At 33.0% G+C, this 19,316-nt stretch overlaps 1 protein-coding gene across 1 annotated transcript in view; it reads right to left on the reverse strand.

Moving 5' to 3' along the window:
- LOC143062029 (uncharacterized) overlaps window positions 1-8,813 on the reverse strand; it is a 126,463-nt gene extending 117,650 nt beyond the window's left edge. The window contains exon 1 of the mRNA XM_076233881.1: window positions 8,785-8,813. Coding sequence (XP_076089996.1) covers window positions 8,785-8,813 — 29 coding nt within the window. The remainder of the gene's footprint in view (window positions 1-8,784) is intronic.
- Window positions 8,814-19,316: the final 10,503 nt, after the last annotated feature.

Below are 19,316 nucleotides of genomic sequence, written 5' to 3' on the forward strand. Positions count from 1 at the left end.
AACTGTAATGCTTTAATAATGACAGGCTAGGATTGTTGTAAATGAACTACGTAGAACAATCGGCCATCGATACCTCTAGAGGAAAAGGAATATGAGAGAAACGTGCCAGACCCTGGTAGATAGTAGAATAACGTGTGTGGTCCCATATTAACATATTGAATGAAAACAGGTAATGGGAGCAATGAAAGATAAGACAATAAAAAAGAATTCAAATGACACAAAAAAAAGAAGAAAGGCGATTACACGGTACATATGATGGCAAAGTGATCTCCGATTATTGTAATCAGCTTTAAGTATATATATACGAGGAGAGGTAACACACGGCCAGCGAAAGCTCTTTTTTGAGAGCCCAGGTGGTCGTGTGGTCTAGCGGGACGGCTGCAGTGCAGGCGATTTGATGTCACGATATCACAGCAGCATGGGTTCGAATCCCGGCGAGGGAAGAACCAAAAGTTTGCGAAAGCAAATTTACAGATCTAACATTGTTGGGTTGATGTTAAGACGAGTTATATATATATCCCGGCGAGGGAAGAAACAAAAATTTGCAAAAGCAAATTTACAGATCTAACATTGTTGGGTTGATGTTTAGACGAGTTATATATGTATATATATATATATATATATATATATATATATATATATATATATAAGTACAGCATCGCCTGCACTGCAGCCGTCCCGCTAGACCACACGACCGCCTGGGCTCTCAAAAAAAGAGCTTTCGCTGGCCGTGTGTTACCTTTCCTCGTCAGTTTTAATCTAGCGGCGTACTGCAGTACATGATATATAAGGCATGAAGATGTTACTGTTACAGATCAGCTAAATTATCTATAGTAAAGGATCCTACAAATTAATGTAATATACAGTCACAGAAAATAATTATATGTATAAGTACGTCTGAGTCAGTGACAACTCTACAACAGATGTATCCATCGGATCGCCATCAATGATGGTGATACATGGCTGTGTACATAATGTATATACAACTCGTCTAAACATCAACCCACCAATGTTAGATCTGTAAATTTGCTTTCGCAAATTTTTGGTTCTTCCCTCGCCGGGATTCGAACCCATGCTACTGTGATATCGTGACACCAAATCGCCTGCACTGCAGCCGTCCCGCTAGACCACACGACCACCTGGGCTCTCAAAAAAAGAGCTTTCGCTGGCCGTGTGTTACCTTTCCTCGTCAGTTTTAATCTAGCGGCGTACTGCAGTACATGATATATAAGGCATGAAGATGTTACTGTTACAGATCAGCTAAATTATCTATAGTAAAGTATATATATACAACTCGTCTAAACATCAACCCAACAATGTTTACAGATCTAACATTGTTGGGTTGATGTTTAGACGAGTTATATATGTATATATATATATATATATATATATATATATATATATATATATATATATATATATATACAACTACAACTCGTGTAAACATCAACCCAACAATGTTAGATCTGTAAATTTGCTTTCGCAAATTTTTTGTTCTTCCCTCGCCGGGATTCGAACCCATGCTACTGTGATATCGTGACACCAAATCGCCTGCACTGCAGCCGTCCCGCTAGACCACACGACCACCTGGGCTCTCAAAAAAAGAGCTTTCGCTGGCCGTGTGTTACCTTTCCTCGTCAGTTTTAATCTAGCGGCGTACTACAGTACATGATATATAAGGCATGAAGATGTTATTGTTACAGATCAGCTAAATTATCTATAGTAAAGGATCCTACAAATTAATGTAGTATACAGTCACAGAAAATAATTATATGTATAAGTACGTCTGAGTCAGTGACAACTCTACAACAAATGTATCCATCGGATCGCCATCAATGATGGTGATACATGGCTGTGTACATAATGTATATACAACTCGTCTAAACATCAACCCAACAATGTTAGATCTGTAAATTTGCTTTCGCAAATTTTTTGTTCTTCCCTCGCCGGGATTCGAACCCATGCTACTGTGATATCGTGACACAAAATCGCCTGCACTGCAGCCGTCCCGCTAGACCACACGACCACCTGGGCTCTCAAAAAAAGAGCTTTCGCTGGCCGTGTGTTACCTTTCCTCGTCAGTTTTAATCTAGCGGCGTACTACAGTACATGATATATAAGGCATGAAGATGTTATTGTTACAGATCAGCTAAATTATCTATAGTAAAGGATCCTACAAATTAATGTAGTATACAGTCACAGAAAATAATTATATTTATAAGTACGTCTGAGTCAGTGACAACTCTACAACAGATGTATCAATCGGATCGCCATCAATGATGGTGATACATGGCTGTGTACATAAAGTATATACAACTCGTTTAAACATCAACCCAACAATGTTAGATCTGTAAATTTGCTTTCGCAAATTTTTTGTTCTTCCCTCGCCGGGATTCGAACCTATGCTACTGTGATATCGTGACACCAAATCGCCTGCACTGCAGCCGTCCCGCTAGACCACACGACCACCTGGGCTCTCAAAAAAAGAGCTTTCGCTGGCCGTGTGTTACCTTTCCTCGTCAGTTTTAATCTAGCGGCGTACTACAGTACATGATATATAAGGCATGAAGATGTAATTGTTACAGATCAGCTAAATTATCTATAGTAAAGGATCCTACAAATTAATGTAGTATACTGTCACAGAAAATAATTATATTTATAAGTACGTCTGAGTCAGTGACAACTCTACAACAGATGTATCCATCGGATCGCCATCAATGATGGTGATACATGGCTGTGTACATAATGTATATACAACTCGTCTAAACATCAACCCAACAATGTTAGATCTGTAAATTTGCTTTCCTGACGAGGAAAGGTAACACACGGCCAGCGAAAGCTCTATTTTTGAGAGTCCAGGTGGTCGTGTGGTCTAGCGGGACGGCTGCAGTGCAGGCGATTTGGTGTCACGATATCACAGTAGCATGGGTTCGAATCCCGGCGAGGGAAGAACAAAAAATTTGCGAAAGCAAATTTACAGATCTAACATTGTTGGGTTGATGTTTAGACGAGTTGTATATACATTATGTATACAGCCATGTATCACCATCATTGATGGCGATCCGATGGATACATCTGTTGTAGAGTTGTCACTGACTCAGACGTATATATATATATATATATATATATATATATATATATATATATATATAACTCTTCTAAACATCAACCCAACAATGTTAGATCTGTAAATTTGCTTTACAGATCTAACATTGTTGGGTTGATGTTTAGACGAGTTATATATGTACCTTCATGCCTTATATATCATGTACTGCAGTACGCCGCTAGATTAAAACTGACGTGGAAAGGTAACACACGGCCAGCGAAAGCTCTTTTTTTTTAGAGCCCAGGTGGTCGTGTGGTCTAGCGGGACGGCTGGAGTGCAGGCGATTTGGTGTCACGATATCACAGTAGCATGGGTTCGAATCCCGGCGAGGGAAGAACCAAGAGTTGTATATATATATATATATATATATATATATATATATATATATATATAAAACTCGTCTAAATATCAACCCAACAATGTTAGATCTGTAAATTTGCTTTCGCAAATGAATAGCAAATTTACAGATCTAACATTGTTGGGTTGATGTTTAGACGAGTTATATATATATATATAAGTCTGAAAATTACACCAAACAGTGTTAGAGTTAGATTTTATACTGACAAATTTTTGTCCGTCCCTCAGCTGGATTCGAACTCACACCTTTGATACACTACAGCACCAATCGCTTAGCCTCATGTCCAGCGCTCTAGACCACTCGACCACATCCGCTATATAAATATAACTTCAATAGTCGTAGTGTTACCTTGTCACGGAAGGTGAATCTAGAGATAGACATAAGACACGTGTTTTTTGAGCGTGTGTAGATGTTATATTATTATTTTCATACACAATGTATTTTATTATTTGTCAGCAATCTAACTCAACATTTTTTATATATCATATAGGATCATGATTCATTTCATTATACAGTCACTAGAAATAAGTATATTTTACAAACAAGTCTAAACAAGTGACAAACCATACAATATACATGTCCACTGGATCTAAGAGTGATATAGATACAAGGTTAATGCAAATATTAATAATTAATATTTGCATTAACCTTGTATCTATATCACTCTTAGATCCAGTGGACATGTATATATATATATATATATATAACTCGTCTAAAATTTACTATCGCAAATTTTTGGTTCTTCCCTCGCCGGGATTCGAACCCATGCTACTGTGATATCGTGACACCAAATCGCCTGCATTGCAGCCGTCCCGCTAGACCACACGACCACCTGGGCTCTACAAATACTAGAGCATTCGCTGGCCGTGTGTTACCTTTCCTCGTCAGTTTAAATCTAGCGGCGTACTACAGTACATGATATATAAGGCATGAAAATGTTATTGTTACAGATCAGCTAAATTATCTATAGTAAAGGATCCTACAAATTAATGTAATATACAGTCACAGAAAATAATTATATTTATAAGTACGTCTGAGTCAGTGACAACTCTACAACAGATGTATCCATCGGATCGCCATCAATGATAGTGATACATGGCTGTGTACATAATGTATATACAACTCGTCTAAACATCAACCCAACAATGTTAGATCTGTAAATTTGCTTTCGCAAATTTTTGGTTCTTCCCTCGCCGGGATTCGAACCCATGCTACTGTGATATCGTGACACCAAATCGCCTGCACTGCAGCCGTCCCGCTAGACCACACGACCACCTGGGTGTAATAAATTATCAGGTATTTGAAAATGATCTAATAGCTAAAGTTTTTCTTGTAAATCAATTTAATATTTTTCAACGTGTCCAACGTTTATTTACAATAATTATCATGTCCTTACGTATTTCATATTGGAAAATTAGCAATTAAAATTTTGAATACTTTTATCTATATCAAATCAAGGCGCTCAAGTACATACCAACGCATGTAATAAAACTTATAATGATAAAATTTTACAAGTGAGAACTTGCCATTCAAGTGACTATTGATAATTGTTTATTCATGATTTAAATGTCGAGGTCATTCCATTCTTACAATTTCTACAGAGATATTTCATTTAGTATAAACTTACCGTTTTTTAGAAAAAGATATTTAACAAAGATATTGAAATCCTTCGACACAAATATTTGTATTGAGGAAATATAGGAATTTTGTTTGATTAGTTATCATTCCTCCCATTCATCTGGAGAAGTTTAATTAAATCATAATCTGTTATTTTCAATAACCTCACCGTATTCAGACATATATAAAGATAGTCTAATAAAGCAAGGCATATTGTGTATTAAAATTATGGGCAAATAAATTTGATATTATAAATAAATATAAGAAGATGAGGTCTGGATGACTGCAATGCGACAACTCTCCATCCAAGTCACAAATCTTAAAAATGAATCATTATAGCTCAATGGTGCAGTTTTAATTGTCAAAGACAAAATTTTGATAAAACACTTAAATTGTGTATACTCTTTCCATCTTTAGGGAACAGTCTTTTTTTGAAATAGTATTGATCAAATTATTCAAAAACGTAATTTCTATCTCCCTCTGGCAATACAAAGGTATATTTGTGTACATGTTTTTGTCCTATTGGTTATAAAGCCAGCGCCTCAAGTATTTATACATCTTAGACTTTCAAAATTGTGGCTATGAAATTCATGGAGATATTAAATCCAGATAACGCTTCGGATATGCAAAAGTCAAAAAGTTATTTTTATTGACTTCTCGACGAATAATAATAATAGCCCCCAACCTAAATCTGTCTCGGTTGTCTAAGTAGCATTTGGTTTTGTTTGTCGTTTATTTCTTTCTCATTAAAGTATATCCGAACGATAGCTGTATGTGTGAGTTTATGCGAGTGGGAGAGAGCGGCTTTTTATTTTTCCTTTATGTGATTACATGCTTGTTATGAGCCCTATGATTAGGAAATAAGATATCTTTATCTTTATCTTTATCCTTCATCCGATTGTATACATACGTACTGTGTCTTGCCATTATAACTTATATAGTTTTATATGAAAATTGTAGGACTTTTTAATTGACTCGTTTATTTTTTCATTAATTCCATTCTTATTCTTAAGTTTCAACTTTCCCTTTGTATATATGCATGCAATAAGCTATGCGTTAGTGACTTCATTGCGCTACTATGAGAGAAACTATAGCTAAATCAAAGTGTATTGTCTCAAGTCTAGGGATTCGGCCTTTTTCTTTACTTTAAAGTCATTTACCGTCTACTTAATTTCGATGTCGTCCCTACAGGTGACAATTGAAACCATAAAAAAAAACTTAAAAATAAAGATTTGAAGCTAAGAATAAGAAAAACACCTAGAAACAGCTTTCCGTAGGTTGGCTTGTTTAAAGTGGACTTTACGGTCGCTTAGTTTTGTTGTATATCTTTTGTCGATTTAAGCACTTTAATCCAATTGAAAGTGTTGGTTCAGGCCACGTGGTTCAAGCTCTTTTCATCTGTGTTTGCATGTGATTTAATCCACTTAAATATGTGGCTTTCGATTTTATGTGGAATACTTTTTTAAATTAAATAAAACGGTGCATATTTATGACTTGGTTTTGCATAAGATTATCGAGTCTTTACAAATATGTGATTTGTTTCCGTATAATCAACAAAAAAGGTTTTATTTCATATTTAATCTCAAAATCATTTGAGTATTTGAATGTTATAATTATCTCTTTAGACATTTTTAGTATCCAATTGCAGATTAGATAATAATGAAATAACTAATTATGATTGTGACGTTTCTCCTCAAAATTTTGTAATAATGCGATCCCTTCGCGGCATACTGTGTTATTAATACGTATATATATAGGGATGATTTTAAAATAAAACAAATCATTTTACATATGTTCTAAATGTTGCAAAAAAATTTTAAAAGATTCGAAAGATTTATGAACACTAAATAAGGGATTTTGGTACATAGTTTAAACGGTTACAATTTTCAATGTGAACTTTAAATACGATAGCATGTTAGTACAATCCTGTCTCTAATGTCACTCAAAGTTTCCGTGACTAGGAGAGATTTAAAGTGTTCCATTTCCATATACACAGATACATTCCATTGAAAGTTTGATAATTTAACATGGTATGATGAATTAAATGCTCAATGTGGCAGAATGTCGTGTTCTATGTACGTCAAAGAACCCTTAGAAAAACTATACAAGGCTGAAAACTATCTTTAAAACAATTTTATTTACTTTTGTAAACTTATTGAAATTGGAAATGACCTCGCTTAAGTGTCCTTGGTATGCTTATAAATGATCATCCGATATTATGTCGTATTGTTTCGTATTTATATATATCTTTTCTCAGTAAGGTTGCATAAATCTTTAGGTTTGTAAAGTTTTCCTGTCTGTATAATATCGCCCTTTACAGACGACCTGATACCTATTAGGTTTGAAAGAGGGTTGCTTTCTTAAGAATGTTTTATCTATTTTACAGTTGTATTATTGGGGCGGGGGGGGATTTATTTTCATAAATTACTGAATTATTAATCGATATCATTTATTATTTCATTTTGTCTGTATATTATTATTTTTCATCATCAGTATATTTACTTAATTAGAAAACAACCAACCAGCAAAATGTAAAATACTAATTGTTCAAAAAAAAATCAGTCTTAATCATTGTGCAGGGGTTCTTTGATGTATATAGGGCACACACCATTGGATTTATCATCCCATGTTAAATTTGAAAGAGTCTAAAAGCTACGAATATAGAAAACAAATTCCATAGGAAAGTATCTGAGTATATGATGACGTTTCTTGTTACGGATAATACAGATAACATAGGACATTCAGAACATTACCATATTCATTGACATATTATATATATATATATCACTAGGGCACCGAAAGCTGAATTATAAGTTTAGTCTAGGTAGCCGTGTGGTATAGAGCGCTGGACAAAGTGCAAGCGTTGTTGTCACGATATCCCAATAGTACGAGTACAAATCCCGGTATGGGAAGAACAAACTTTTGCGGTAATTTGCAGATTTAACATTGTTGTGTTGATATTTATATTGATTATGTATATATTTATCATTGAACATGGTATGAACCAAATAATCCACAAAACGAAACAATAGCAGCATGTGAATACAAATGTAGATACGGAACAATCCAACAGAGAGACAACAGTCATTCAAACGAATCCCATGTTAAGAAACTAGCGCTGGAGAACAACAACTTTTCTTTTAATGACAAAAACTATTTACAGGTAGACGTCACTAGTATGGGCACTAAAGCGGCACCGTCATATGGCAAATACTTAGACTAACTTGAAAACCTTGGCTAGTGATGAATACCAGCCTTAACATGGTCAATTTACTGATGATAATGATTTTAAATAGACTCATTTCCTAGACCACCTGAATGAATTTCTTGAACACTATAGCTCTTCCGACATTCATAAAATTTACACACGAAACATCAGTGGACAAAATTAACTTCCTTGATGCTTCGAGTAACACCCGAAACGGAACCATAATAACGGATCTCATACGAAGAAGACATACAACAATTGCTCTCTGTAAACCGCCTCTCAGTGTGGTTTCGTTGTAGCGTGTTTGTCTCTGGTACGGGGGTCATGGGTTCAAATCCAGGCCGGGTAATCAAACGACTTTGTTGCTCGAGGATACAATGACAATATAGTATAGAAACAATTATCCCAAAAAAGCAAACAGAATTAACCACAAAGAGCTGCTGGAGTAGAGTGGTAAAAATCAAGAAGCGATCAGAGTACTTATGAGTCACTTACCATCCTTCTTTCAAAAACGTGTCATTCATTGTGCGAAATCATTAGAAAATTGTAGAAATTAATACAATTCTCAGATAGTCATCTCTATTTTAAAATTAAGTTTTTATATCATACAAGCGCCTTTTCAAGTTAAAATTCAAAAATAAATAACAATGCGTTTGTAATAATTCGCTATTTAGTTTTTAAATATCGGCTTAAACAAGTGCATTAATTTTCATTTCAGATATTTATCATATATTTATGTAATTTTTTAAAATTTTTATTTTGAGGATATCAGACTGGTTTTTCATATTTTTTTTGACAGATGCATAATGCGTCCATGTGTTATTAAAACTTGAAAATAAACTTACTTAAATAGAATTAATTATAAATTAATCCGTTTCGAACATGTCTGTATCGTGACAGTTCCGATGCATAATTGAGAATCACACGTGACAAGCTCGAGTGACAAGGTGAATAAACAACATGAGGTCTGATATCGAATGATAGGTTCATTTATATTGTTAGTTTAAGAAATTCAGACTTATATTTGGTTCTGTTGATAAAATAAAAGCAGTCTTTGTTCCCTTGTCACCATCTTACGGTGTTTATATATCTCAACTTGTACGATTCGCTCGTGTATGTAACAATGTTTTAGATTTTAACGAGAGAAATTTATGTATTACTGAAAAATTATTACACCAGGGTTTTCGATATCACAAACTAGTCAAAACATTTACTAAATTTTATCATCGGTATAAGGACATCATTCGTAAATATAGCTCAACATGCAGACTTCTTATACGTTCAGGTATTTCACATCCAATTTTTTATGGAAATATTCTTTATAAAGCACAAAGGTGTCAGTATTCACCTCAAAAACTAACAAAACCTTTGAATAGACTTATTAAGAAGGGATATAGTTACGATACTGTGCTCGGGTCATTACAGATTGCATATTTTGGCGACAGTATGAGGAAACAAAATCTGCCTTTTAGCATCAAGAGTGACATTCAGAATATTTTGAGGTCACACAAGGGGTTAATCAAGGGGATTCATTGAGTCTTACTTTATTTAATTTATTTATTAATGATTTAGATGCAGAGTTTTCAAATGAAAATAGCTGTCCATTAGAACTAATTGACACTAAAGTAGGATCTTTACAATTTGCTGATGACCTTTTAATATTATCTGAAAGTAAAGAAGGCCTACAAAATAGTCTGAACAACTTAGAAAAGTATTGTGAAAAGTGGCAATTGACTTTAAATATTGATAAAACTAAATCAATGATTCTGCAGCAAAATAATAAAAAAGTAGAAACATCTTTCACAAAATATAAAAATGAAAATTTGTCAAATGTCTCTGAATATTCATTTCTTGGAATTCTTGTGAAATCAAATGGAAACTTATTGCATAGCTCTGAAGAGCTTGTAAATAAAGCAAGGAAAGAGATGTTTGCCATTAAAACTTATACTGGTTCCTTAAATAATCTGTCAGTTAGCTTGCAGTCTTTTTGATTCTATAGTTAGACCAATAGCCACTTATAATTCAGAAATTACTTATATGGATACTTATGTTTCAAAATTTAGAGCAGAAAAACGTTCAAATATTTCCAAAACAAATATAGACCCCCTTAATTTTACTGATAAATCAAGTTTAGAAAAATTACATTTGTCTTTCTGTAAATATATCCTCACAAGAAGAAAATCTTCATCAAGCATAGCTGTGAGAACAGAGCTAGGGAGATACCCAATAGAGATGCATATAAAAACTAAAAGTATACTTTACTTATCAAGATTACTAAATTCTGAAATTAATCCATTGTTATACGAATCCTTTTTACTTTCTAAAAGTTTAGATAATTCAGGTTGCTATACCTGGTTTACATATGTTAAAAATATTTTGAAAGAGGTAAACATGGACGTATCCATTCTTGAGGGAAACAAAAGAAAAAACTACTCAAAGTTGTTAAAAAAAAACTTAAAACATCAATTCTTAAATTTCTACACAAATATATTTAAACAAACATTTCAAAAAATAGATCAAAAAAGTAAATTTTATTTATATAAAAGTTTAAAGCAAAATTTAGAAATGGAAAACTACTTAAACTGTAAATCTTTTGAAAAGAGAAGAAACATAACAAAAAAGAGAATTAGCGATCATAATTTAATGATAGAAAAAGGACTATGCACATCATGTAATACAATGGAGGATGAAGCCCATTTTATTTTATACTGCAAAAAAAAATTGCTAAACTAAGAGATACCTTTATAAGAAATGTAATTAAACATATGCAAGATTTTATGTCCTGGCAAGAAAATCAAAAAAAATAAATATCTTCTTTGTCCATCAACCTCAAAAGAAGTAGAAAGTTTGGGATCCTATTTAAACAGGCATTAGAACTGAGGACAGGGGACTGTTGATTTATTTATAAAATATATTTATATATCATATAGATAGATTGTTTTGCTTTTTTGCTTTTTTTTTTTTTTTTTTTTTTTCATGGTTTTGTTTGTTAAATGTATTTTGTGTATGTTTATATTATTTGTCACAAACTTATTGTTCAGAGTTTATATGACAATAAATATTTGAATTGAATTTGGATTTGTTAATATTGATTCACTTATAGCATCTTTGCATCGGAACTAAACACATTTATTCAAAAACCAGTTGTTGGCATGACACGGGTTATGTTCTTCTCATATATGTTATGATGGTATGATACTAAACCCCTAACGGGAAGGATTGACCTGATGTTCATATGATGAAATCATAATCTTTCAGTTAGTTTAATTGAAGTCTGAAGCTGGCATGCCAGATAACTGCTAGTAGTCTGTTGTTATTTATGTATTATTATCATTTTGTTTATTTTCTTTGGTTACATCTTCTGACATCAGACTCGGACTTCTCTTGAACTGAATTTTAATGTGCGTATTGTTATGCGTTTACTTTTCTACATTGGCTAGAGGTATAGGGGGAGGGTTGAGATCTCACAAACATGTTTAACCCCGCCGCATTTTTGCGCCTGTCCCAAGTCAGGAGCCTCTGGCCTTTGTTAGTCTTGTATCATTTTAATTTTAGATTCTTGTGTACTATTTGGAAATTAGTATGCTGAAAAAAAAACAACAGCAGAAGGTCATCAACAGGTCTTCAATGTAGCGAGAAATTACCGCACCCAGAGGCGTCCTTCAGCTGGCCCCTAAACAAATATTAATAGTTCAGTGGTAATGAACGCCTTACTAATTTCCAAATAGTACACAAGAAACTAAAATCAAAATGATACAAGACTAACAAAGGCCATAGGCTCCTGACTTGGGACAGGCGCAAAAATACTAGATTTGGAAATAACAATATACTATCTTCATCTTATTTATATAGCTCACTATGGTATGGGTTTTGGTTATTGTTCTAGGCAGTTCGATTTCGGAATTCCTTAAGGTCACTTCTGTGTTGTTTGGACTCTAAGGAGAGGCTTATCACCTACCTTTTATCTTGATTATACTGTGCTTTTTCCTAAATGGCCAAGGAAACCAGTGACGGAAGAATATGTATTGTCACACTCGGGGCACTGATATATAGCTTGACGTTTCGATTGACAAGCACTAGTGGTTGCTGCTTCTTTTGTAGTTTGTTTTTGCAGTCTTTGCAGCAGAGACGTAGTCATCGTCAGATTCAATATCTGATGCAGTTTAATCAACCTATTAAAGATCAAGAATTGAGATCACTATCATCCCAAGATAAAAAAAAATGGGGTTCATTTATTCATAATTTCAATTTGTATGGCTTATGTGCCAACTGGGTGATTGATACTTCGATATGATTGAAGATTGAAACAACAGCAGGGGTCCAGTTTAGCTTATATGAAGTTATAACCTCTTTTCTGATCTATTACCTAAGGAAATTATTCATTTGACTTTTATAATGAAATTTTGTGTCTCTACTGAAATTGTCGCTAATTACATTGTTTGCAAAATCTTGATCTAAATTGATTGAAAAAAGGAAATCTTTTAATTATCATTTATTACTGACTATGAAAGGCATCCTTATTAGCTGAATCTTTGGAAAGCAATGACTATGTGATCAGGAATAAACCGCACACCTTATTATTAAACAAAACAAAAACAGACAAAAGAGAAAGGGGGTTGAAACCTAAAAAAAATTGGGTTCAAAAATTAAATTTACGCTGGATAATCTGAATGAGGTTCTAGGTGAGGTTTCTTTATTTACTATAATAAAATATTTTATTTGATTATTTCTGTGTTATTATTCTCTATTCTTTAAATTTTAACACCGAATTAGTTTCTATTCTCTATTCTTTATTTGTCGGTCCATTTTTCTCCATTCTCTACATTTTTTTGCCCTTGTAAAACCCCACTTATATACCCTCCTGAATCCTACTTCAAGTGCAACGACGGTAATTCACAAGGTTTACTGCAACAAACATGTAACTTGGGTACTCAGTAAAAATACCTTACAAGTATACAAGTTTGAAGCAATTGGTTGTCAGACAATATCTTGGGAATAAGTGTATGAATCTTTATGAAATTGTACCACAAGCTAAGGTTTCATATCACAAAAAAAAAAGGGTTGGGATATATTTTTGGGATAATTGTCCTAATTGCTTAGGAATAAGAGACAACGATGGAGCAACAAACACATTGTTTTATTGTGTCAGGACATTAAACTGTGTATCATAGATCTCAATGAAATTGTAACGGATAGGGTTGAATACTCAAAAGGAAGGTTGGATTGATTTAAGGGCCAAATCGTTCATGAAATAAGAGCCAATTTCAAGGATTTTCTGGTTCAGTTCTGCCATTAACTTGAGTAAAAGTCTATGGAGGTATTTGAAATTGTCCGAAATGGTTCCATACCTAAAAGGTCCTAAAACAGAAGGATGCAATTGATTTGTTAGGGTCATGGTCCGAACTGTTTAGGAAGCACAATACTTTTCTAATAATTTGTATAAATTGTATATTCCTTGACCAATTTCAATGTTGATTAATTCAAAGTCTTGATGATTTTCAGGGTTATGAATCTAGCCGTGTATTTAAATTTTGGATTTTGAGCCCCGTTTTAAATTGATCCACGTTAAGTTCCAAAAGGCCCAAAATTATAATTTGTTTGATTTCATCAGGGACTTTCTATACTAGTTAGTATAAAAAGTCCCTGATTTCATAAAAAAATAACTTTGGAGATTCGATGATATGCCAAATCATACCGCACATGTAGTTATTTTTTTTATTTTGATTTCCAAATTTATACACGTGGATTATAAGGTTCAAAGAGTACAAAATATTTAGTTTGATATCAACACAAATTGAATATAGGACCATATATGGAATTATTTGATATGCCATCAACTGTGTATTAAGATTACGATTACGGATTTTGTGCCCCGTTATTAAAGGAATTCAAATATAGGTCTAATGAGTTCAAAATTGAACAAATTAAGAGATCAGTGCACAATACTAGTAAATAGGAATTGTAAGTAAAATCGTGGTAAAATCACAGTTAAAAGTAGATACACTGAGCATCAAATATTATTTCGGAAAAAATTTGGTAGTTTAATTATTCATTATTAAATATTTAAAAAAAATAATCAAGGTAAGTTTTTTTTTAAAGTTTTTTAAGAAAAATGAATTATTGAGGAATGATATTTTGGAAATTGTTTTTTTTTTTCTTTTTTATTTGTAAATGTTTTGAAGAACTTTGTGGAAAGTTTGTTGGTATTCTTATGCCTCGCCTATTTGCAGAAAATTACGAGAAAAGAAATTAATTTGATGGACAGCAACATTGCAACAATTTAAAGTCGTTCCATGACCCAAGGATCAGGGCCTTGAAATAGTCATCAAACGTTTGTACTGAAATTAATGCTATTTTACAGAAATTATCATTTATCTTTCGCAAGTTGTTCCTATCAAACTGGGTTAATCAGAAAACTTAATAATTATTGACGCATCCTCCTCCCTCTTATCCCACTACCGTGGCCCACCGAAAAACAATACCTATGTCATGTAACACAAACAACGTTTGGGTAAGGTCGTGTAATAAAAATGAGGAGACCGTGAATCTTTGACAAAGAAAATCTTGAATATATATACAATTTTTTCAAAGACAAGTTCCAGTGGACCGTGCAACATTATTGCTGTTTTTTTTTCAATCAAAGTGGAGGATCTAAATGCGTGTGTTGCTCACTTAGGTCTAGGTGCATTTACAACAGTGGACAGTATGCACCATTGTGGATTAGCCAATGATTAGAATTCATGACAAACATCTCTTTTTAGTAGATCTTTATTGTATCGTGATCATGTTTTTTTAGTAGTTTCTCATCTCTTAAAATAGTTCTTTTTTAACAATGTAAAATGAAAATGAGAGCACGGTCAGAGGCGGATTTAGGGGGGGGGGGGCCAGGGGCTAGATCCGCCAGTGACGGTAAAATAAAACATATCAGACAGACATGTACACCCTCCGAAAATTTCCATACATCAAACATAGTGGCCCTATTGCGTCAAATATCTTCATTGAAAAAGAGCAGACCACAAGAACTAAACATTGACAAACGAACCATGAATGATCAACAAAGTCAGATGAAAGTTTAATCTGTCAGACATGTACACCTTACGATAATTTCATACATCAAATATAGTTGACCAATCGGTTTTAGTATGTGAGGTACGGAAAAGACCAGAATTGATCAATTAAATGAAATTCTATACAAATCAAATTGCTTGTAAGCACAGAAGGGTAAATATTACTTTAATTTATCAGTCGAAAGTGAAATTAAATATTGCAAAAATTGTCAATAAAGCATTGGTTGTAGTTGATTCAACTACAATTCTGAGCAATGGGAGATATCTCCAATTTTTTAAGATGACTTTAACAATGACATCATTTGTATTTTAAGAACAGATATTATACTTCTGCACCGTGCAAAAGTTATGTAATTTTCTTGAAAGGTGTAACATCGTTTTGTGACTTGAATATCTGAGCATATATTACATTGAAAAGTTTCTGGAAATGGTCATGGATAGGATGTATAGAATATTTTGATCAATGCACTATATTTTGTGTATCAAAAAAGTATTGATAACCCTTGGAAGAGTTAGATATCAAGTCAGTAACATAAGGTTTTGATTGCATTTCATGCAATCTTTACCCAAAATTAGTTATCCTTTTACCTGTTCTTATAATATTTTAGTATTTCAAATGACAAAACAAGAGTGCACGCACTGAATTGTCCTACCTGCTTTAACTTTACTGACCATTGATTTTATTTTGATAATCCTAGTTATGAAGTATAACCATTGACATATAAAACAAGATCAAAGAGAATGAGATCAAGGTCAGATAAACCCAGCCGGAAATGCATGTACACCTTAAAATCAACTATACAAAGAATATAGTTGACTTTTTTTTAAAAAAGTATACAAGAAACAGACCAAACTATGCCAAATTTATATTGAACTATGAAAATGATGTTAAGGACAGATGAACCCTGCCAGACAGGCATATATACCTACAATCATTCCAAACAACAAGTATAGTTGACCTATTGTAAATAATAGAAGTATTAGAAAAACAGGCCAAAACACAAACATAGACCTTTACCAGTGAACCATAAAAATGAGGTTAAGGTCTCTTGACACCTGCTAGTTGGACATGTACACCTTACAATCCTTCCATACACCAAATATAAAAGACCTATTGCTTATAATAGTACATGAAAAATGATCTTGGCCACTAAAACTTAACCTTGTCCAGTAAAAACTTCTGACTGACCTTGCGAGGTACGCACATGCCAAGTATAGTTATCCCATTACATATAAGAGAGAAATTATCATTACAAAAATATCTTAACTTTCAAGTTGTCAAAATGAAAAAGAGGTCAAGGAAAATGAACATATGACAGACTGAAGTTTCTTATCATAGGACATCTTTGTACAAAGTATGTAGCATCCAAGCAGTTAACCATAAAAAGGATTTTGATTTTTGATTTTTATGTGATTTAGGGCCATTTTAAAGCACCACTTTTGGGCTTTTTTTTTTGTGGTGGCCAGTTTCTATTAGATTCTTCAAATTGAAGTAGAGTACACCCGCACGAGTGTTGACTGGCTGTAATTACATTATTAACTAGTCTACTTAGACCACTTGGCCACCAAGCCCCCCACCCCCATGAAAATGAGGCCAAGGACAATGAACATATGACAGCCAGAAACTCAGTAACATAAGATAACAGCATACAAGGTATGAAGCATCAAGTCAAGGTATTCCACCTTCTGAAATAAAAAGCTTACGTTTCGGTTGCAGCAAGATTTTAATATCTTTATCTTGGATTTTGTGACTTTTGTAGCTAACAAGACAAAAACATTGTCAGGGTTCCGTAGAACACAGTGCCTCTCCTACTTTATGAATGTTATTAATGTTTTAAGAACTTTAACTGCAGATAGACTGTATGTGATGTTGACTGGAGGAAAACTAAGTCCATATATAAGTAACATATGGAAAAACTGGAAATATATTTTTACAAAATTTCCTTCTGCATACTACCTTTTGATCATAAACAAGCTTCTGTCTAAGTTTGGTAGAAATTCAGGATAGTTTAAGAAGGTTTTTAAAATTTTAAAAACTTTAACCACAGAGTAAATGTAATGTTAACTGGCAGAAAAAATAAGTCAATTTATAAGAAAAATACGGATAAACAGGATTTTTTTACCAAATTTACTTCTGGATACTATCTTATGATCATAAACAAGCCTCAGTCCAAGTTTGGTAGAAATCCAGGAAAGTTTAAGAAAGTTATTAAAATTTTAAAAACGTTAACCACAGAGTAAATGTAATGTTAAGTGGCAGACAAACTAAGACTATTTATAATCAAATACGAATAAACAGGATTTTCTTTTTACAAAATTTATTTCTTGATACTATCTTATGATCATAAACAAGTTTCTGTCCAAATTCGGTAGAAATACAGGATAGTTTAAGAAAGTTATTAAAATTTCAAAAACTTTAACCATAGAGTAAATATTTGTGGACATCGCTGATGATGACGGAATATAGGAATGCTTTGTCTCGCTTTTTCAACAAAAGTCAAAGGCTCGACTAAAACTATGAGATAAGTCACATTCATATGTATATTGTTATTTAGCAGGAGGACAGAGTTTTGGCTCTTGGAATTTGACCATATCCTTGCTCATCTGTGACAGGTATGAATACACCATAACTGTCAACCAAAATACGACAATGTCCCTAAAATATTAGAATGGAATACAGTCATTACTTCAACTTTCAAACAATCTGCCCAACTCAGATATATCTTGAATGAAATTTATCTATTATGTATGTAATTCTGATTGCCAAGGTTACATCATCCAAGTATAACCAGTGAAGCATTTAAAAATATGTTGTTCCTTCTTCCTTACACATTTACACTACACACAATATCTTATAAAAACATTTGCTACAACTCCATAACAAAACAGTATTGAAAATTACATCTGAAAATGTTTTATAAAAATCTGAATTGGTAGTTATGAACTCAATTTATGTTGAACTAATAACCTTTACAAATGTACTATAAACTAAAAGTAAAAAAAAACAATTAATGTAGAAACTAATACCCTTTCAAAACCTGAAGTAAAAAAAAACTTGATTAATGTAGGAACTAATTCCCTTTACAAATCTACTTTAAAACTGACATAAATGTGAAATATTCAAGATTTGTATGTATTATATTATATGATGTATGATAAATGTATTTATTAACTATTGATAGCCATGGGTTTGTTGTTATATTGAGAACATGTGTTTATGTTTATAATAATATTTAAATTATTTTAGCATAACCATAAGTCACTTAACAAAGTTAAGAGTTTAAAGTTCTTTGTATGATAGCACGGACTGGTCATTCGCGGTAAAAGTTTTCAAAGCTTGACCATTCGAAGCTCAGTCTTAGTGCAGTGAAGTTTTTCCCCAGCCCCCTCCCCCTGTGTACATGTTTTGTATAAGCTTATAACATTGTAAATGCATTATGCTTTTTCTGCAGATGTTAAAAAGAACATTATGAAATTATGGTTTTGTGATATGAAAGATTCAATTTCATTATTTCTCATTGTAGATATGTTTGTAAGACATGTATGCTGCAGTGGTCTTAGTTTGCTGGCAAAGTGATTTGAGGACAGTTGAATTATGTGACAACAAAACTTCGCTGGACTCGTCTAGGCGAGCATTTCCCATAGATATGTGTTTGAGTTTTTGTTCATAAATACTTTATTTGCATTTGAGGGCACGAATAAGAAAATAACTGCTAGCTTAGTCTATATATAGTTGAATGTTTGCTGGATCAATATAGTTTCATTGCAAATATTAACATGCATATTGATGATTAATGAATATAACCTGCAGTATTACTATTTTTGTGTTAATGTCTTGAAGACCTCAATCCAGTAACTAACAATGTATCATTGAATTTAAGTGATGGAAGGGATCTTCCTTCTGCTGTTTTTCATTTTGTTCATATAACTGTGTCACCTTTAATATCATTGAACACAAAA

This window comes from Mytilus galloprovincialis, chromosome 2 (assembly GCF_965363235.1).
Source record: "Mytilus galloprovincialis chromosome 2, xbMytGall1.hap1.1, whole genome shotgun sequence".
NCBI lineage: Eukaryota > Metazoa > Mollusca > Bivalvia > Mytilida > Mytilidae > Mytilus > Mytilus galloprovincialis.